Source organism: Pyxicephalus adspersus, chromosome 1 (genome assembly GCF_032062135.1).
Source record: "Pyxicephalus adspersus chromosome 1, UCB_Pads_2.0, whole genome shotgun sequence".
In the NCBI taxonomy this organism is placed as follows: Eukaryota; Metazoa; Chordata; class Amphibia; order Anura; family Pyxicephalidae; genus Pyxicephalus; species Pyxicephalus adspersus.
The window spans coordinates 63,335,442-63,356,969 of record NC_092858.1 but is presented as its reverse complement, the minus strand read 5'-3'; the positions used below and the strand labels follow the sequence as shown (position 1 = coordinate 63,356,969).

At 39.6% G+C, this 21,528-nt stretch overlaps 1 protein-coding gene across 3 annotated transcripts; it reads left to right on the top strand.

The window, feature by feature from the left end:
* Nucleotides 1–12,570: 12,570 nt before the first annotated feature.
* ARGLU1 (arginine and glutamate rich 1) lies at nt 12,571–19,764 on the top strand. 3 transcript variants are annotated; one of them, XM_072411869.1, is made up of 3 exons: nt 12,571–13,010; nt 16,046–16,271; nt 19,552–19,764. In XM_072411869.1, the coding sequence occupies exons 1-3, from the start codon at nt 12,688–12,690 to the stop codon at nt 19,747–19,749; spliced, it is 747 nt and encodes a 248-aa protein (XP_072267970.1). In that variant the 5' UTR covers nt 12,571–12,687; the 3' UTR covers nt 19,750–19,764. The 3 variants fall into 3 exon arrangements, with proteins under 3 accessions (XP_072267970.1, XP_072267962.1, XP_072267953.1); XM_072411861.1 differs by having other exon boundaries at nt 12,573–13,010; nt 16,049–19,604; XM_072411852.1 differs by having other exon boundaries at nt 12,575–13,010; nt 16,046–19,604.
* Nucleotides 19,765–21,528: the final 1,764 nt, after the last annotated feature.

Genomic DNA, 21,528 nt, shown 5'->3' with positions numbered 1-21,528 from the left:
AATAAACTGTATTTATAAAGTTCCAACATATTACCCTGTGCTGTACATTAATTAGGGGCAGATACAAACAATAAAACAATGAGGACCCTGTCAAAAAGAGCTTACGATCTAACAGAGTTCTACTTTAATAAAGGTGTTGAGTTTATTCCATAAAATGCTATTATGTTGACTTTGCAACTAAAAAATACACTTGGACTGTTCAAAACTTTGTACTGTACAACAATATTTAGTGTAAGTATCTAAACATGAATTGTATATTGGCTGGTAAAACTGCTGACAATAATTTAGCTAGTTAAAAGAACATTAATTTTAGTTCATATAACACAACATCATGGCTTATGCTTTTAAATATGTACATTACTTCAGCTGCTGCAGAAAGTTAGGAAAAAAACTCTAACCTTATTAGATCCTGTTGTACATTGCAGACAGAAGGCAAGCCCACGGACAATGGTGAACTTATGCAGAGGGGACATTCCATACAACTGATGATATACATTTGCACTTAAGTAAAATGTAATATTGAAGCCACAAGACACCTTCATAATGAAAGGAGTATTAAAATAATTTGAGCAGAGTAAGTGGGTAGAAAATGAGAGTTTACCTAACAGATGCCGTAGTTGTGTTGCTGGATCATAAAGACAAGAAAAGCTTCTTTAAAGTATACTGCTAGCAAATAACCACATACAATGTAATTCTGTCCACTGGATAAAAAACAAACACTAAAGAGGAATTAAACCATTAAAAGAGTTCCAGATGTTGTGGTTGACTCTAGGCTACTGTGCCTTTGCCAGAATTACGGAAAGCATGGAAGAAGCTGGCGGATCAGGCACTGTGTATGTCTGAAGGTACCTGTGGTCCTGTGGATAACTTTCTTTGATGTTTTTCCAAGGTCATAGGAAATTGTAGGAATAACTCTACAGACTACTGTACATGCAAAGATATAACTAAAAGTCACAGGCCCTCCAGCAAGGAGAACAGTGAGCAGCACAGTAGCGACATCAGCACTTCAAGTTTTGTAAGACGAGCAGAAAGAAGCACAGTGCCTTAGGTCTCACACTGCAGATATATGGCTATGGGGCTATATGTACAAGAATGCCTAAGTACCCTCACAAATTTAATTTTCAGCCATATATACAAATAATTAAAGCTTGTGAAGCTAGGGAGGCATGCTAACTCATTGGGCCTGTATAATTAATGCTCTCAAAGGCTGAAGATGATACACTTTCATCTGTGAACCTGGGTGATCCAGCAAACCCGGAATAGATTTCCTATCGTCATTTGCTATTTCTTAGTAAATGTTTTAAATCCAGGACCAAATCCATTCCAAGTTTGCTGGATAACCCAGCTTCCCTGATGAAAGTGTAACCTCTCCAGTGTTAGAGAGCTTAAATAAATCAGGCCTATTGAATTGAGTTTTCCCTCTGTCACTGACATGCAACTAGTATGCAGATCAGTTTGGATTACCGTAGTTCTGGGTTGGAGACATATAATGAAGCCAAAAGAATGACATGACAGCCATGATTCAGCTCAGCAATAGTTGCCTAACATTTGTTGCATTACTGCATGCTTTTCTTGTTCCTACATAACAGAGTTAATAGGTACTGTTGCTGTTCCGACTTAGGACATTTGCAAAATCAGGCCAAACATCCAATATTCACTTCAGTTCAGTTGGAGTCCAACAAAAATCTGTATATTAACTACAGGTTTGCAAACCACTTGAAATAAAGACAATAGTGACTTGTGAGCCTGTTGCAATTGTATACAGTAAGCAGCAATATTACTGGCTGCTGGAACTGCCACTAAAGGCCATCAGCCAATGGGAATGCTCACCTATTTACATTAGTTACAAAGGACTTGTGAGCCTGTTGCGATTGTATACAGTAAGCAGCAATATTACTGGCTGCTGGTGAGTGAGACTTGTGAGCCTGTGGTTAATGCACACAGCAGGTAGCGCCAATGTAAAGCAGTGATCACCACGGACCACTAATTTCATGGACTCCAGACCGTGTATGCGCAGGGAGGTGTGTGTCACTCAAAGGGGGATACACTTCCCCCCCGAACATTTCCAAAAACACAACCCGCCCACAACCTCGGCTGTCCTCGGTCCTTGGCTCTGGCCGGTGTGCCCACCCCCTGTGGGGCCCTTTTACCGACCCTGCTGGGGGGCGCACCCAGAGCTGCGGATCACCACAATTCGGTCGGTTAGCGACCGCTGATGTAAAGGATCCATATTGTTTACCATGCCAGAGTGCACTTTGGTTCAGTTTCGGCTATTCCCAACACCAAACAAACCTAACAGAGATGTGACCAAGCAGAACTAATTGTTAACAATCTGACCACATCTCTCTAGGACCCGCTAATTTATTTGCATAGTAAATTTTTATTTTACTTGATCATAACAGTAAATATTATGTTTATTGCAGTAATCCTTATGAAAACTGAACTAGGTGTTGGATAGATCTCTTTTCTCTGTCTATACACATCCTGCAATAAGAAAACAGCTGGGCCTGAATGGTTAAGTAACACCCATAATTGTACTAATCACTTGCTTTAAGCCTGCAGAAGCAAATGGTTGATTGGCATTCCAAAGCTAATTATACAGGCAGAGACAGAAGAGAATTATCATAGTTTACAGCTCCTGCATCATATAAATCATTTTTCAAATGCTTAATAACAGTTTATTGGATGAAGCTGACATAAAGCATTTTATTTTTGTAGGTTTTATACATGAAATCAGATATTCAGATAAGACTTACCTGCCAAGCAGTGGCAACAGTTAAAGTTTGAAATTGGAAATTAAAATGCAATAGAAAAGAAACCAAGACAACCACGATTATACAAACTGATTCCATTAAAATGTGATTAAATATTTTGAAGTGAATAGCCAAACTGCAGACTAATTCAAGCCTACAAATAATGACAGAAAAATAAGGAAAATTAATTAAAGGTACAAGCAACAATGATCACTCCAGTCGCTGTGGATTCTAAATGTCTTTTTAAGTGCAAAGAAAATAATGTTAATTTGAAGTCTTTTTGAGATGACTTTTCAGATTAAACAGTGTTTGTTGAAGTACCCCATCAATTAAAAGAAAAATCACATGGAAAGAAAACATTCATTATATAGCACTGGTATGAAGCATCTACAATTTTCCATATAAGCATCATTAAATGCACCTTGCCTCTGTTTTGTTTCCTTCATATGAAAAGATGACTGCTTAAACTTCATTTCACTTTAATCACTACTCTGTACATAGACATCACAGAAATCACTTTAAGAACATTTTATAATAACATGTTTATAGTTTTAAATGTTTTCAAACAATACTTTCAATGTTTTACATTTGTGGTGCCAGTAAATACCATTTTCTGTACCCCAGGGCCATTCAGATGAATATTACACACAATTCATGGCAGTTGGAGAATCAATATCTTCAGTGCCTTTTGAATCACTAACCCACAAGTATACATAATGAAAGGTCTGACTTTACTCTGACTTACCTGACCACCACGCTTCTAGGTATGTGACAGTTAGGGGAAAGATAAGTTTTATTGCAAATGTTGATGTTTCATAGACTGTGTGATAACAGAGGCTGTTGATCCAGGGATCATCCAATTGCCTCATGGAATCCAGAAGGAATTTTTGCCCCTGTTAGAGCAAATTGAACCAGGGTTTTTTTGTCTTTCTATGTCTATAGGGTTTTATATCTGGGATATGTTTATTTCCCTAGTGGTTGAACTTGATGGACTTACATCTTTTAATTCAATCTGACTTACTATGTAACTACCGTATGTGATGAGAATGCACAACTCAAACAGATGTCTCTGTGAGGCCATACAAACTTGATCTACCCAAGTTTAACAGCCCAGTTTAATGCCAGGGCTGATCGGGCTATTTTATTGTAAACCCACCCCTAGAAGTAGTAAACAGCCTGTATGTTCCTTTCTCTCATCTCATACGATGCAGGTCAGGACCCAATGCATGATTACAAAAATGAATAAATAAATATATAATAGAAACCAAATAAATGCATAATCTCCATTTAGTTTATATTGTGAACATGAAGGATCTTGATAACAATTTGTCCAAGAACCTAGTAAAAATTATTTCATATCATAATTATAAGAATGTCAATATGGTGATAACTGCTATGCCTTCATCTCATGGACAGTCCCCATTAAATTGAATTCTCTTTTGTCCTACTAGACTTATCCACACCCTTTATGAATGTTATCATGTCTTCAAAGATCCTTACCCAATATTCATCATTACCATTACCAAACCATGGCATTTGTCTTTAAAAAAAAGTGCCCCCCACTCCAAATTTGATTTTTGATGTTGTATGGATAGGGCCACCTTCTCCTAATGAGTCTGATTTATTAAAGCTCTAAGACTGAAGAAGACAGACCATCATGGGAGAACCTGGGTGATCAAGCAAATCATTTGCTTTTTGATGGCAAAAGTTTTCAATCCTTAACCAGATCCATTCCAGGATTGCTGGATCATCACCCATGATAGTATATCTTCCCCAGTCTTGGTAAGATTTAATAAATCAGGTCCAATTTGTTAAGTAAAGATTGTACAAGCAGGTGTTATTTCTTCCTCTTTCACGTTATAATTAGGTACTTTTTTATAAAGAACATGGTTTTACTTTGACATATAAATTCTCCATCCTTTTTTAAAACTAAGCATCCAGCCACACAGACACAATAATCTGCACATAAAGACACATTACTAACCAAAATTACGGGGTATAGTAATACAGCAGTGAATCTGACATACACCAAACATTCAGCATAGGTGAATCTTTCTGGCATGTGTCTTTAAAATGACTGTGATTCATTCACAACCAGTAAAAGTCACATTTACTGCCTTTTAAATATGCCCTTTAGCGTACAAAAATCAGACCAATAAATACCATCCAATCAAGGGTATTAGACATGCACAAGAACAAAGATTAAGCAGACTTCACAGCCAGTGTTAAAATCCTTGTAATTACAGAGTATATCAAAAGTAAGCAAAGCATGCAGAAAGAAAAATTATCTTTGTGTCTGAAAATTGCATTTGTAGAGAATTTCTTACCTGCCCGACAGTACAGCTAGTATCTACAACACTGATGGTTTAAAAGAATGTAAATTGTCTTATAATGAACTGTGCAGTAATCCTCATTTCATTATGTGAACCGGAGACGGAAGAGTCGGATTATGATATACGGCCTTCATTTGATTGAATTTCACATTACATCAACTTTCCCTTCTGACCTGCAAATGGCCATAAATTACATTTTAATACCAATGTTAACGTCCTCCATATAAATTAGATTATTATGTACTTTTTCCTGAAATGCTTGGTTATCAGTACCTAAATAATGAATAGTACAGTTTAAATGTGCAATCACTGGAAGCAGAAATACAGCAAATACTGCAAACTACTAAAACATTGGTGGTCAACGTGTTTGACATATGAAGCCTCAAGTGTTTCTCCTGATAATACCAAAGGGCTGCACATTGGGTCAGCTTTATTAAAGCTCTCCAAGGCTGGAGAGGATACATTTTATTCAGTAAATCTGGGTGATCCAGCAAATCTTGGTCAGGGCACTATCTGCATGGAGTTTGCAAGTTCTCTCTGTGTCTGGGTGGGTTTCCTCCCACATTCCAAAAACATGCAATTAGGGTAATTGGCTTCTTCCCAAATTGACCCTAGACTGTGGTATTGATATATGACTATAGTAGGAACTTTAGATTGTGAGCCCCCCAAGGGACAGCTAGTGACCTGACTATAGACCTTGTACAATGCTGTGTAATATGTTGGCACTATAAAACTACTGTGTAATATGAATATTAAAGTATCTATATTTGTTTAAAGGTGTTTTTTTAAATTTTCCCTTTCTGTTGGTTCGAAAAAAGAGTAGATGCTTTGCTATGTTACCCTGTTGAACAAATTAAGGAAACCTACCACAACACTTTCCATCAAACTTATATTTTTTTGGGTTATTAAATATAGTTTATCTAAAATAATAAAAGATTTTAAGGTAAGCTTAGTGGATGAGTTTGAATTTATATTTTATTTTTTAACCATTTTAGATAAAATAAAAACAGGTATTGGAACAAAATTGGACATATAATTACACTCTGCAACTCCCATCTCCTGCCTTTGGACTGATTCATCCACCTGGACTCCAACACATCCTCTGGTCCTGCCATTCTGAGCTTCTATTACACCAAGCCATCTCTGTGTCTGACTCATCATATCCCACTCCTGGAACTCAACAAGCTTATAAGCCTCACTACAACCTACATTACAGGACCGGCTCTCTGTGGACTGTTAGCCACATAGTTTATTGCACTCATATAGTTCTCAATTATCTGGTAAAATGTATTATTCACCCTGCACTATCTTTGCTGGCACTATTCCCTCTTCTCCCCAGTCTGATAACATATTGTCTCTCTGCACCATACACTTTCAGTAATATACTTCCTTCTCCTAACCTCATACCCATTCACCCTACCCATAAGTCCTTACCCCCTCTCTCTGGCAGTCTATGGAATGACAGATCTGTTGGCAATAAATGACCTCCATACACAACCTTCTCCTTTCTAAATCTCTGAACTTCCTGGCTCCCACTGAAACTTGGATTTCCTATTCTGACTTTGCCTCTGCTGCTGCTCTCTCCCATGGAGGCCTGCATTTTACACATACCCCCAGACCTGGCAACAAAGTAGGGAGCAGTATGCATCTCATTCACCCACCTACTTGTACATACAGAGTCCTTCCTACCCTACCCTACCTCATTTTCACCGCTTCAGAAGTCCACTCAGTCCGTTTTTTCAGCCCCCTACCTCCCATTGTTGCTGTTGTACAACGCCCCGGCCCAGTATCATAATTTTTGGATAACTTTGCCTCTTGGCTAACACACATTCTTTCCCATGACCTGCCCACCCTCATCTTCGTTGACTTTAATGCTGCAATGGATGAGCCCAACCTTCCTTCCTCAGCCAAACTGCTCTCCATTTACTCTTCATTTGGACTCACACGGAACATAAATAGCCCCACACACATCGCTGGACACACTTTAGACCTGGTATTTTCCAATTCCTTTTAAATTTCTTTCAATGGTAATTCCTTCTCTCCCACTCTCCTCCCTGTTGTTGTTTCTGAATGGTCAGTCCTTGGACCGGTAGTCTCATATCCTTCTTTGGCTTACAGTACCATCTGTATGCTGATAACCTCCTCCTCTCTGGTATTCCACTAACCCATCTCTCTACTTTACAATCTATTATGAATGCTGCAGCCACACTCATCCATCCTTCCCACCGCTCCTCTTCTGCTGCTTCTCTTTGCAGTTCTCTTCACTGGCTTCCATTTCACCTTAGAATCAAATACAAGCCTCTGTGTTTTGCTGTAAAATCCCCCCTTAGTTCTTGTCCCACTTACCTTTCTGAGCTGGTAAAAAAACACTCCCCCAGCTGTTCGCTCCTCTGATGACCTACTACTGAATTATAACCTCCTCGCAGGCACAGCTCCAAAACTTTTCTAGAGCTGCCCCAACTCTCTGGAATGGTCTTCCTCGTCCTATTTGGCTTGCTCCTACTTTCTGCTCATATAAAAGAGCACTCAAAACCCATTTTTTCAAACTTACCTACCCATCTTCTATCTTTTGAAACCATCACTACTTCCCACCATTACATATACCCCTCCTATTGTGTGTTAATTCCCCCACCTCCTAGATTGTAAGCTCTTCAGGTCAGTGTCCTCTCCTTCTGTGTCACTGTCTGTATTTGTCTGTCATTTGCAACCCCTATTTAATGTACAGCGCCACATAATATGTTGCCGCTATATAAATCCTGTTTAATAATAATAAATAATAATAATAACAATACATATACATTTATGCACTTTAAGCTGCCATTTGGTTCATATTCGAATATTATTACTGTGTAGACACATTTAGCTTTTCCTAGTATAAGGCTGTAACAGTTTTTATTTTCAGCCATATCAGTGTTAGTCACCTATTGTTGACAATACCAGCAAATGATGATCATTACATTTTTCTGAACCTGACACTTTACCTACAGAATCAGAGGTCTGAACAGTTAGTCCCTGTTCTAAAAACCTAAAACCTGTTCTAAACCTAAAAACCTAAACCCCCACAATGCACACATCAATGGCACACAGCCAATGGGAGTGATTTACTAAAGACGCTGACAATGATCATGCATTAAATTGTAATACTATTAACTTCAGTTAGCTGCCTATGTGCAGAACTAAGTAAACAGAGATTTTCTTTTCACATGAATGGGTATTTGAATGAAGTGTTTCACAACATTCCCAAATATTCAGCCTCAGGATGTGATGTCAGGCATTGACAAGCCAGCAGTTTCCAGACAGTGACCTCTGACTCTGATTGCCTCAGATGACCCCATACTTTTATTTCATTGGATTCCTTTTAAGGTAATTATTATTTTTATTATTAAACAGCATTTATATAGCGCCAACATATTACACAGTGCTGTACATTAAATAGGTTATGTGAATACTGAAGAGCCAAGTCTAGTTTTCACTCACACCCTATACGTCATATATTTTCATCATATATATCTTAAAGAGGAACTTAACCAAACAAAAAAAATCCACTTACCTTCAATCCCATAGGGCTGTCTGATCCATCCGGAGGTGTCTTCTATCGAGTCCTGGCATCTGTCCATGAGCTGACGCACCAGGGGCGCCATCTTTGTTTTTCCTTTGTTCTTCTTCCTATGTCACCTGACCCAGGCGCTAGATTGGGTGATGTAGGTTGGAAAGAACACTGCCTATCTCACTGTGCATGCATGAAATCGTCAAATCCCCCCCCCCCCCCCCCACGAAACGACTCCTTCTGCACATGCCCAAGCATGAAGCACACAAGTGCCTGACATAGGTGTCCCGGGAGGCTTTGAGCTCCCATTCATTCTCGATCACCTAGGCAATTAGGGGGGCTCTGCTGCACTCTTTTTTTTTTACAAAAAGTGTTGCCTTTAAAAAAAAACAAAAAAAAAAACAGAATTTTTTACCTAACATAAAAGAGTTGTCTACACTTTTATGTAAAGTGAAATTTCTGAGTTTAGGTGTGCTTTAATTCTAGGATGATACTAGACTGTCATGTGACGAGTAGGGTCCTTTTCTTCTTCTCCAGCATAAGCTGTGGTTGGTCCTCTCTTCCTCACAGAAGGGTTAGACATCATTCCACCTAGGAGTGGAACAAATGTATACAATAGAGTACATTCACTGGAAAGTGTTAAGGAGGGAACATGTTAAGGAGGGAACCCTCCAGCACCCTATACATAAAACCATTATGCATCAAGATGTTGGGGATATTTAAAAGATTGTAGGCTTTTCTGTGCAGACTCTTCTCCTCCTGTGTCATTGTTTGTATCTGTCTGTCATTTGCAAGCCCTATTTAATGTACAGCGCTATGTAAAATGTTGGCACTATATCAATACTGTTCAATAATAATAATTTTAACCTCCTGGGCGTAGCTAAAAAAAATAATAAATACTTACCTGGTCCCACCGGCGTCCTCTGGTTGTCCTGCTTATCCGATCCCATCCTCTGGCCGCATCTTCTTCCTCCAATCGGACCCCTGGCCACTGTTCTGGCCCTCGCCGGGAGTTCTTGAGGATGTAGTTCTTGCAGCCGTCTCTAGGGGCGCAGCAGGAATTTCAAATTATTTTGTATTGCATTCAATACAAAATAACTGTTTTGAATGCAATACACTGAACCTATATGGCTAAAAGAGGTAAATTGTCTTTCATGACAATTTATTTTACAGTATAATATTTTATAGTATGTGCATATAAAAGTTGAAACACAAAATCTTGTCAACGTTTATTATTACATTTATTTTTTTTAAATAAATTAATTTTATTGATTCTTTTTAATTTATTAATTTGACATGATTTTGTGTTTCAAACTTTATTATACTCATACTATTATATAAATATACTGTAAAATACATTTTCATGAAAGACAATGTACCGCTTTTAGACATATAAATCCAGAAAGAAATAAATCGCCCAAGAGGTTAATAACAAGCACAGGTGGGTATAAACAATAAAACGTTATTAGCCCATCCCCAACCTGCTTCTACAAGCTTGCAAGCTCTTCAGCACTGAAGCATTTTTGGGAGGTGTCCATGCAATAATTTAGTGGACAGAACCATAACATTCAAAGAGGGAAATCCTGTGTGAAATTCTAGGGTGTGTGTTGGAGAAAAAAAGATTCCTGGGAAGCAGTAGAGAGTGAAAGTTTTGCCAGAGGCTTGTGAAGTTGGCTCATGGAGAGTTATGATCAAATGTCTCTATTTTATCTAAGATTTTTTTTTCAAGCAACACTTTTGTAAATGTATCTTGTGTGAATATTTCCTGTGATCCTTTAGCTAGCCTTTTATGCATCTGCCCCCAGTCTAGTGAAATCAGTCTGCCATTTGTCACAATCCTGAAAGCTGGCCTCACACTCCAATTCATGAGCTAATTCTCTGCACTCTATAAGGGTCCAATGACTGTAAGCTCTATGGGTCAGGATCCCCTTCTCCTGTGTCATTGTTTGTACTTGTCAAATATGCAGCTTTGTTATCAGCACTGAGCTAAGGCTAGGTACACATGTGCAATAATTGTCATTAGAAAACAAGTGATTAGCGACAGATCAATGATTATTCACGATTATTTTGAACGATCGTATTGTGCACAATTCTGTACATGCTGTAACGATACGATGTTTGAATATAATCCACCAATAATGTACACACACTAGATACGATTGTTTGATTGATGCAGGAAGTGACGTGTACCAGAGGGAGTGTACCGCAGAACCATCCATGATCACTGAACAACCGTACACACAATATTGTGTTGGATCGCGTCGTTGGCCTGTTGCTGTGCACTTTTTTGTTAACGATTATCAAACGATCGGTCCTTAATCGTTCATTTCCAATGACAACTATTGCATGTGTGTACGTAGCCTAACATGCTGACACTTTATAAAAAAGCCTAAAATTATTAGTAATAACAGTATTAAGAATATTAGACCATTATTAGACCATCTTATTATAGATTATTTCACGAGGGATTGCCAACCTACATACTTTTCACATGGGGGCAAGCAGGTAAATTGCACCTAACCCTCCTATGCCTGGATATTGCCAGTGCATAGGAGGCCAGTGCCTATCAGCATGGGTATATCAGGAAGGGTACACATTTTATGGGCCCCCCTCTATAGGCATGTTGGCCTGCATGACAAATGGTAACCCCCCTTACCATGGAGAAGCAAATCTGAATCCCAGCTGTGCTAGAAAAGCTGCTATGGGACAAATTTGAACCTTTCATGGACCTTTCTTTTGTTCTTAAGTTGAATTTGTATGTAAGTCAGAACAGGTACATTATTTTAATAAATGCAATTAGGACAGATGTTCGTCCCAACATTTTATTAGGCAGCGTGTTGTCAGTTACTGTATAAAATCCTCACTGTGAGCTAATCACAAAGCAAAAAAAAAACTTTAGGAAGCCTAGACATTCATTAACTTCTGGAGCAAGCTGTACTTTGATATGCAAAAAGAAACAAATACAGAGTTTGTCTTGGTTCATAAAGAGTTACAAGAGGCTGCAGAAAGAGCTCACCCCCACTAAGATCACCCACAACCTCAGCTGTGTTTAGTAAAAGATTTCTTCTGCAAGTCATGCAAACTGCCCCCTCCCCTTCAAGACTCCATCCTGCACACAGCAAGCAGGGAAGCCCCGAGGAGGCGTCTGTATGTCGGATGTCCTAAACTCTGGCACTACCTGTATAACATCTACCTTGGAATAAAAATACAAAACATGAAAACTCCCCATTGATGTACAATCATGCCAAATCACATTAAAGTGGAATTATCTATAAAAACATTCAAAGCAGACAGATTGCTTATTCCAAAGGGACAGGTGATGTCCACATAAGTTACATCAGAAGCCCCTTTCTGTAATAAAGAACAAATGTTTATTTTTCTTAGTTAGTTCCATAGTAAGAGCAGGCACACAGAACATACAGCATCATGGAACAGTGATGCAAATTATTTATTAAAGTTTACAAAGACTGGAAAGACAGGCTATCGTGAGGGAACCTGAGTGATCCAGAAAACCAGGAAGGGATTTCTTAAAATGATTTGCTGTTATTTTGTAATAAAAATTTTAACTATTCCATGTTTGCGAGATCACCTAGGTTCTCTCAATATAGTCTCGTTTTCCAGTCTATAATAAATTGTGTCATAGTGAATGTCATTTATTAGAAATTTGTATAAAATGACAATATTGGTTTTAATATTAGCAATTAGTGTAAACATTTCAGGAATGGCGGCTCTAAGTAGAACACATTAATAATAATGACTCTTCCTAGGACCTGGCATCACTCACATCCAGTCCCTGTTATATAACACTGCTGCGCTCACACAGCTTCCACCCGGCACTCACTACGCCTGCGCACAACTCTCTGTCTCGCCGGGAGACGCTTCGCTCAGTGCATTGTGGGGCGCCGGGAGCATGCGTGTTGTGCGCGTCGCGTTGCATTGTGGGATTGAAGCCGAGTGTCGCAGGGTTGCTGTGTCCGCCATCTTGCCCTCGTCCATTCCTGTGTAGCAGCAGGCCGCCCCTTGCAAACTGTGTGGCCCCCGGTATTACTGAACAATGGGCCGATCCCGGAGCCGGAGCTCTTCCCGTTCCAAGCACGCTAAGAGCAGTAAGCATAACAAAAAGCGAAGCCGCTCACGGGAGAAGGAACGAGTGAGGAAGCGCTCCAAGTCCCGGGAGAGTAAGAGAAACAGGCGGCGGGAATCCCGCTCCAGGTCTCGCTCCAACACAGCTTCCAGAAGGGAGCGAGAGAGAGCCGCCTCCCCCCCTGACAGAATCGATATCTTCGGGCGCACGGTGAGCAAGAGGAGCAGCGTGGATGAGAAGCAGAAGAGGGAGGATGAGGAGAAGAAGCTGGAATATGAGCGCCAGCGGCGGATGTGAGTATGAGGGGAGCCCGAGGAGACAGCTAGGCCGCAGCACATAACACATTGGTCATATGGAAAGTTCTATAATACATATGTGCCTCATGAGGAGGGAACCCCAGGACTAGGCCGCAACCAATGCCAGGCAATATTACAATGACATGTGTGGCGCTCCCTATAATGGTACAAAGGCCTGGAATAATATTAAACATATCTGAAAGGCAGGACAAGGTGCACACAACATAGAAGGTCACATCATCATAATCACAGTATATTGTGGTGGAATAATACTACTAACATTCACCATACTACTACTATTCACCATACCATTCCCCCTCGGAAGATAGGACTGGGCTTTAGACAACATATGGGACAGAATCGTATACGTGGGGAAGAAGATGATCCTCATAACCTTATAGGATCATGGAAAAATACCTAATCTGTACATCAATACTGCTGAATAGTGGTAATCCCCCGAAGATAAGACAAGGTGCACACAACATATAAGGGGCCCGTCCTCCCATATATACCATAGAAGGTCCCCCTATATCGGTATAAAGTTGGGAGTTAATACTACTACCGTTCACAATTGCAGCTGGAGGAAGGGGATCCCTGGAAGTTAGAACCAGGCTTCAGACTACATATGAAGATCCCCATATTAGTATATGTAAACGGAAGCATACTAAAACTGCATCAATACTACTGCATGGTGGGAATCCCCAGGAAGATATGTCTATGCTGCAGACAGTATCAGAGAATGTTTGAGATGTCTTCTCATACACCTGGAAGGATTCTCTAACATGTAAGAATACTAAAACTGCCCCATTACTGCAGAAGGCTGTGACTCCCCAATACGTCCCTGATCCCAGTGTCTGATTTGCATTGGCTTATGCTCCCTATAATGGTACAAAGTCCTTGAATATTAAACCTGAGCGCTGTTATATCCTAATACTGGAGGAATCCTCAGGAAGGCAGGACAAGGTGCACACAACATATAAGGTGCCATCTTTATCACAGTATAAAGTTGTGGAGTAATACTTCACCAAACCAGCTGGATGGTGGCAACCCCAGGAACATGGGGTTAGTGTGCAGCCAGTAGCAGGTACACGAGGAGCCTCCCATTGGGATAGAAGAATCTTTATCATTACAACAGAACGGAGGGAATCCCTAGTATGAGATCGCTATGCTGTAAAAAGTATGGGGAAGAATGCATTGAGGCAGAAGATTCCCATAGCAGTATAACCCCCTGGATCAATACTAAGATTGTGCCCCATTACAGCAGCACAGTGGGAATCCTCAGGAAGAGAGCACAAGGCTGCAGCAGGGGGAACAGTTGTCTGTGGAGAACATATAGGTTGGCCTCCTATGTCACAGCAGCCTTCCTAGTGCACGCATGTACCTATACTTGTCATCTGGAGATCTGACATGTGAAAATATGAGATAACTCCCAGGAAGATAGGACATCAATAGTTTTCATCAAATAGGTGCTGTGTCTTCCCATAGGTGGGGAAAGGTGCACTAACCTGAAAGGTAAAAATAAATCTGCTGGTGAAATAATCCAGTCATTGTTCCCAGTTATAGGAGGAAGGTAGGGATCCCCAGAAAGATAGAATTAGGCTTCAACAAGAATATAAGGTGGTTGTATGCACAGTCAGTTAGTTATAACAAGCCTCTCAAACATGACCTGGACAGGGATTCTAAAGTTTGTGTAGTGGAATAGGGTACAAGGGAGAATTCCTGGAAGAATAGGACTAGGCCATGGGCACACAACCCAGCTCTTTCCAAATTCTTCCACCCAAAGTGGAGAATCCTTAAAGATCAGGGATTCTGAAGTCCACTTTCAATTAATTCTAAGAGCATTTTACATTACCAATTCTTTTCAGTTAAGAAAATAAAATTCAGCTATAAAAAATAAGGGCAAAGGATCTAAAATATCTGTTTACTATGATTAAATTTTCTGCACATCATTCATTGCAACATATAAAGTTAGGAGTTGCTTGGTTTAATGTGCTTTTGTTCTTAGAAATGTGTAAATATTTTAATGTGTGTTGTCTGGCCACAGGTTCATGTACAGGGCATAAGTAAGAACAGAAATATGCTATTTCAGGCTTATTGTGTTAGGTTCAGGCCTCAGGGCTGACATTTATTTTCCAGCTTAACCCGCCTAGCGGTATTCCCGAATGTGACTCGGGTGGGTTTTACTTGCAAAAAGCGGTAATCCCGAGTCACACTCCGGGGTAGGAAAAAAAACTTCTACCTGTGCCCCGCGATCCCCAGCCGGCTTCTGCATCACTTCTTCCGGGTGATGCGTGAATCATTGGTACGTCGAATTTTTAAAAGCAGATTACAATGTAATCTGCTTTTAAATGCTTGAATACTGTGAAATACAATAAATAATAAAAGTACATCTTTTAGTGCATAATACATCATTGTCCAGTGCCCTGATTTACATTTTGGACCAATTTCAGTGTTTTTGAATTGATAAAATTTTTAAAATACATGAATTGTTATATTATTTTTTATAATTATTATTTATTTTATTATAATTTATGATTTGTGTTTCAAACTTTATCATACCCAGGAGCTATTCCTAAGAATTACAGGCCCACAATACAATAATAAACAACTAATTTCCATGCACAAAATTGTAACGCTGTTTGCATAGAAATATGACATATGCAATTCGCCTATCTCGGTTCCATCGCATGGTACCCCCATCTTCCTTCTCTTCCGCCCAGACACGAATAAAGGTCTGGTTTAACCTGGGGACTCTTAGTTCACACACATTTCCCTTCTCCCCTGCCAAAAATCTAAATCCTTTTTTGTGGTGTCTGGCAGAAGTGCCTGGTTCACAAAACTGGCTGATCTCCGTTCGGTTTTAAACTTCAAATTTAAACTCCTACATACCCCATATGTGCAATATGTTGGCACATTGGAAATAACATTTAATAATAATATTAATATTAGTGTTGTAGACATTTAGCCTTTTTCTCCTGTGTATAGCAGTAAGTGTATATTGTATGTATTATAATGTTGTTTTCTCTATTCAGTAGGCAGCAAGAAATTGAAGAAAAACTCATAGAGGAAGAGACGGCGCGTCGTGTGGAAGAGCTGGTTGCCAAGCGTGTAGAAGAAGAATTGGAGAAGCGGAAAGATGAAATAGAACGGGAAGTTCTTCGCAGGGTTGAGGAAGCTAAACGCATCATGGAAAAGCAGTTGCTCGAAGAACTCGAGCGACAGAGGCAGGCAGAGCTAGCTGCACAAAAAGCCAGAGAGGTAACGCTCGGTCGTTTGGAAAGTAGTGACAGTCCATGGCAAAACTTTCTATTTTTTTTTTATTTTGTTCTTATTTTTCAGCTAGTAAACACATTTGATTCTGCTTCTTTCTGGGTCAGTTACAGGAAAATCTTTGTTCTGTTACGGGTATTATTGGCATCAGTTGTGGACTGTAATTTGTTGAACTGTTTAGACTTTTTTTTTTTGAAAGATGCCATTTAGGGGTATTATAGAGTTGTTGAATTGCACTTGAAACTTTTGCCATGGCTGTAGTGTTTTGAACATTTGATCCTATTTCAAGATAATCATCTGAAGCAAAAAAAATTCTGTAGCTGCTGACAGCTAGTGTGCCAAACTCTCTAAAGAATTGGAACAGTTGGCCCAAAGGCTGCAGTAACATGACAAGGAGCTGAAGTTAATTTGGCTGAAAACAGCTTCTGTCCTGCATTAGAGGATGTTTTTTATTTCCTTCATTCAAGCACTAACCAATTGAATGTGCTTATTATTCTCAAAATAACCTTTGTTTTTCTTCCCACTTGTTTGTCCAGCTCATCATTAACGAATAATGAACAACTAGTCATAACATCCTTTCCTCCTCATAGATCTCTTTGAAGATATCAAGTTTCTCTCATTTTAAGTTTAAATATATTGCTTTCCAACAGGTGGAGCAAAAAAAAGAAAACGTATCCATATAAGACCGTAATTGGCTACTGACTTCTGTTGTTTTATATACCGTTATCACAAGCCATAAAAAAACACTTTTCTGTAAAGGTTTTTTTTGGCTGGTCAGTTTTAAAAGTTTGCCACTTCCTTAAAAAGTATGGAAATCCTTCAAAGGTATTTCCTGTTATATAATTATATCTATTCTTTCTGCAACATGTGCTTTTTTGTTTTATAAATGACAAATGGGAAGCAGCTTATTTTCCCAGCAATACTGTTATGAAAACCCACAGCCTTGTTAATGTATGATTTTCTCTTCTCATACTATATACATAGCTGGACTGTTTGTAAAGTTTATTGAAAATTGCTGTCATCTTTATCAAGAGATGCAGTTACTAAAGCAATTTCTTGTGTTGCCTTTACAGCTATCTCCTAATTGGACCATTTTTTAATAAGAAATAACATTCTTTTTGGTATCTCCTTAAACATGCAGAGTTCTCTTGAATGAATAAGAGTAAACTTTGCCTGGCTGCTTTATGCAGTGCAGCTGACTGCCTCCGATACAACCTGGGGTGTATTTGTGCACATCTAAGACATTCATTGAGCCACTTAGTTGGTGCAGTAGATTTTAAGTGCAGGGAAATCCTGTTTACAAACAGAACACTGCTAGAAGGAAGTGACATTTAAAATGTCAGCTGTAATATCAGTCATGTTTGTCTTTGGATGGAAAAGGAAAAGTAGTTTAATTAGGTGTAATTACAAAACAAACTAAGAAACAATTGTATTTTATATCAGCTGTCAATTTTTCCATTTAGATTTTAATAAGCTCCAATTAGAAAATATACCAAAGTTCCATCCCTGGGTGTCATAGTTTATTATATGAAATCTGTTATCTTTCTTCTTCATTTATTAGGATTCAGAAGCCATTCCAGTTAGATTTGGTATGATTTTAACGCAAATCATTGCCTCATATGTCAAGGAAAACAAGTCTTTATTATTGGTAGCACATGCACACTTTTGCTTAGCTTGTTTTCCCTTCACTCCCGTTACTCTGTTCAGTTTAAGAAATCTTTACCTTGTATGTCTGAATAATGAAAACATGGCTTTATTGATTTTTTTCCATATGATAGTGCTGGTGATTGCATCCTCTTGCAAAGAACTCTCGTGAGGAAAGGGGGATCCTTTAGCCCTTTGTAGAGTTTCACTGGCAATCTAGAGCTTACTTTGAGTTGCTTCTCTCTTGCTCATGGTGGGGAAGTGAAAGCATGATAAAAAGATAAAGCAGATACAATTTCTATTAAGTCGTTGCCCTGTAGATAAGTTCAATGGTTGGTGCTCAGACTTGTTTAACAAAATCTTTGAGCCAGAGTACTCCTTTAACCTGTACATTCCCCATCCTGATGCTGGATGCCTAACTGTGCCTATCATTATTCTTTTTGTGATCCTCTATATAGAATCTTTCCTTGTAAAAAGTTTTTCGTTCAGAGATTACTCTGCTGCTCCTTTTCAGTTCTACCTCATTTATTGGGGCTGAGTAAAACAAGTCTTAAAACAATAGGCAGTAGCCCATTACGTGTCGTCTTCTATGTACCATTGTTTTTCTTTAACCACAATGTGTACTTACTGTGTATCTCAACACTCTAGAGAAGTTTTATTTTTGCATAAACTTAACAAAAATAGTATATGCTGGAATTGTTTCTATTGATTTTAATGAAGCTTTAAAGGTGCACTCCTCTAAATAAAGTGTATATAGAGGGGGCCCTTATTAATTTTATACTAGGAGTAATCTGCAGCTATGTTTGGTCCATGCACTTGCTGTGTGAATAATAATTTGCTAGAAATCACTAACAAAACTTGTAATCAGTATTTTGATTTGATGATGAGAGCATGGATTGCACCTTTAAACTCCCGAAGAATTGCATCTTACACTCAAGTTTTCCCCAAAGCCACGGAATGGATTGCATTTGACTAACAATAAAATGTATTATTTGTTATCACTTGTTTGCCTTAGGAATGATGAATTACATATTTTTGTTTCCTCTTATAATAAACATCTGCATTCCTCAGCTCAGCCTTCCTTGTATGTTTCATAAAATTGGTTGAGCTGCTGATGGCAGGTGTTGCCAAGCTAACAGTACAAATCATTTTAAAGAGGAAGCTGGCGCGTATGGCAGCTGAGGATCACACTCTGCAGGACACTGGACAAGACAGTAAATATTCAACTTTTAATGCTGATTAAAGGAGTATAGGTAAAGAATACGTAGGTATACATTATTGGTGAGAAAAACTATTCCCTTATCTTTATATATTTCTGTTTTTCCTTTAATTTCATATACACTACCCGGTTTTGTAGTTGTCCTTGTTGATATGTCTGACTGTAATTAAAACAGCTCTGGCAGGGCAGGATAGGGAGGGTTTATTTGCTGTTTGGATTGGGAGGGTTGAGCTGAACTTAGTGTTAGAAAAATGTATGCTAGTAATGATTGCAGTTTGATGTTTTGAAAGTATTTGGTGGCTTTAGTGCCGCCCCGTAAGTCCTAATAGGAGTTGAGGCAAATTAGAGGAAGATGAAGACCTAAGTTTTGCAGTTTACTAACATTTTCTTATATCCTCCATATAGGAAGAAGAAAGGGCAAAGCGTGAGGAGTTGGAGCGAATACTTGAAGAAAATAACCGTAAAATTGCTGAAGCACAAGCTAAATTGGTAAGAGTCCTGTCAGAAATCCACAGAGACGCATTGCTTTGCCTCTGTGGCATTACAGAATTGCAGGTTTCATTCTGCCATGTCCACATATATTTATTGGAGATTCTGCAATAAATCTAGAGTACCGCATAAATCTCAGAACACAGATAACCAGTGCCCGGAGTATTTAACAGCTGGCATGCAATCTATAATTCTAGGAAACCGTCTTTTTGCCCAAAGATTACTGTTTGTTTTGCTTTGAATAGATCCTTGGTAAGCATTATTTAGGATTCTGAGTCTTAGTACTATCGAATAGACATATAAGCATGATCTGACTGGCATCCATATGTTATGTGCTTTCACAAACATGGTTGATTTGCTTAGCCAAGTTTTTTGTGGTGGTGGTAGGGGGATGGATGGGAGTACACAGGTACCTCCAAGTTATCCTAATTTGCCAAACATTGAAAATTCAGGCCATACACAAATGAAACTGTCAAAAGGTAAGGAGCCATGTAACAGCATGATCTTGAAAAGTCCTTAGTCATGTCACCACTAACCCTCAAAGGGACTGACAATCTAATGTCCCTGCCATTGTCATGTCAGTAAATCTGGGGCCAGACTTTGGAGGGAAGCCAATTACCTAACTACCGTATTTTTCGGACCATAAGACGCACCGGACTATAAGACGCACCAGGTTTTCAGAGAAGGGAAAACAAGAAAAAAATATTCTGAACCAAATTGTACCAGTGTAGTAAAATAGGCGAAGGCGGCGCCGATCGGCATCCATCAAATCAATCGGCGCCGCCTTCGTGGGCGGGCACAAGTGCCGCACGCTGGATCTCAGGGGAACACAGAGGAGGAACACAGACACTGGCTGCTGTCTGCCTCTGTCTGTGTTCCAGCGTGCAGCACTTGTGCCCGCCCACGAAGGCGGCGCCGATTGATTTGATGGACGCTGGATCTCAGGGGAACACAGAGGAGGAACACATTGATTTGATGGACGCTGGATCTCGGGAACACAGAGGAAGAACACAGACAGAGGCAGACAGCAGCCAGTGTCTGTGTTCCTCCTCTGTGTTCCCCTGAGATCCAGCGTGCGGCACTTGTGCCCGCCCACGAAGGCGGCGCCGATCGGCATCCATCAAATCAATCGGCGCCGCCTTCGTGGGCGGGCACAAGTGCCGCACGCTGGAACACAGACAGAGGCAGAGATCGGCGCAGCCGGGGACCGGCGGGGACACAGGTAAGAAAAAAAAATGCCCCTGTACCTCTGCATTCGGACCATAAGACGCACCCTGATTTCCCCCCCACTTTAGGAGGAAAAAAAGTGTGTCTTATGGTCCGAAAAATACGGTAAATATTTTTTGCATTGTGGGAGGAAACTGGTGCACCCGAACCTGAACCTGGGACCTAGCGCTGCAAAGGTCAGAGTATTAACCTCAGAGCTACTGTGCTGCCCAGATGTACATAGATATGGGTTGTGCCATCATTGTGGCTGCCCCCGGCCTCTTCATATGCCTAAAATCGTTCATGACCGACCTACATTTAGCCAATATCTGAAAATGTATTATATGGCTGTCGTTGTGTGTTGGAACAGTTGGGTGTAAGTTAAATACCATTAGTGACTGAGTATTTCTGTTTTCTCTGTAAAGAAGTACAGAGTATGTTGGTGCCAAATTCCATTTAGTTGCTGCTTGTACTAATCTGCATTGGATTGGGCTTCAAGTAGTAGAGAAAAAGTAATAAATTTGGTAGAGCCTTTAATATGTTACACAGTTTTATAGAGTGAATAAACATGTTTTTATTTGGACAACCAATAATATAAAAACTGTTAGCTAAAATGTTTAGGCTACCTAACTCCTGAGGAAACCAGTTATGTTTTTCCCGAAGCAATTTTTGCTAGACATAGGTAAA

Bases quoted from the DNA above. Each gene is read 5' to 3' on its own strand.
- ARGLU1 (XM_072411852.1), top strand. From the start codon at position 12,688: ATGGGCCGATCCCGGAGCCGGAGCTCTTCCCGTTCCAAGCACGCTAAG. The intron at 13,011-16,045 runs GTGAGTATGAGG...TTCTCTATTCAG, and splicing joins TATGAGCGCCAGCGGCGGAT to TAGGCAGCAAGAAATTGAAG.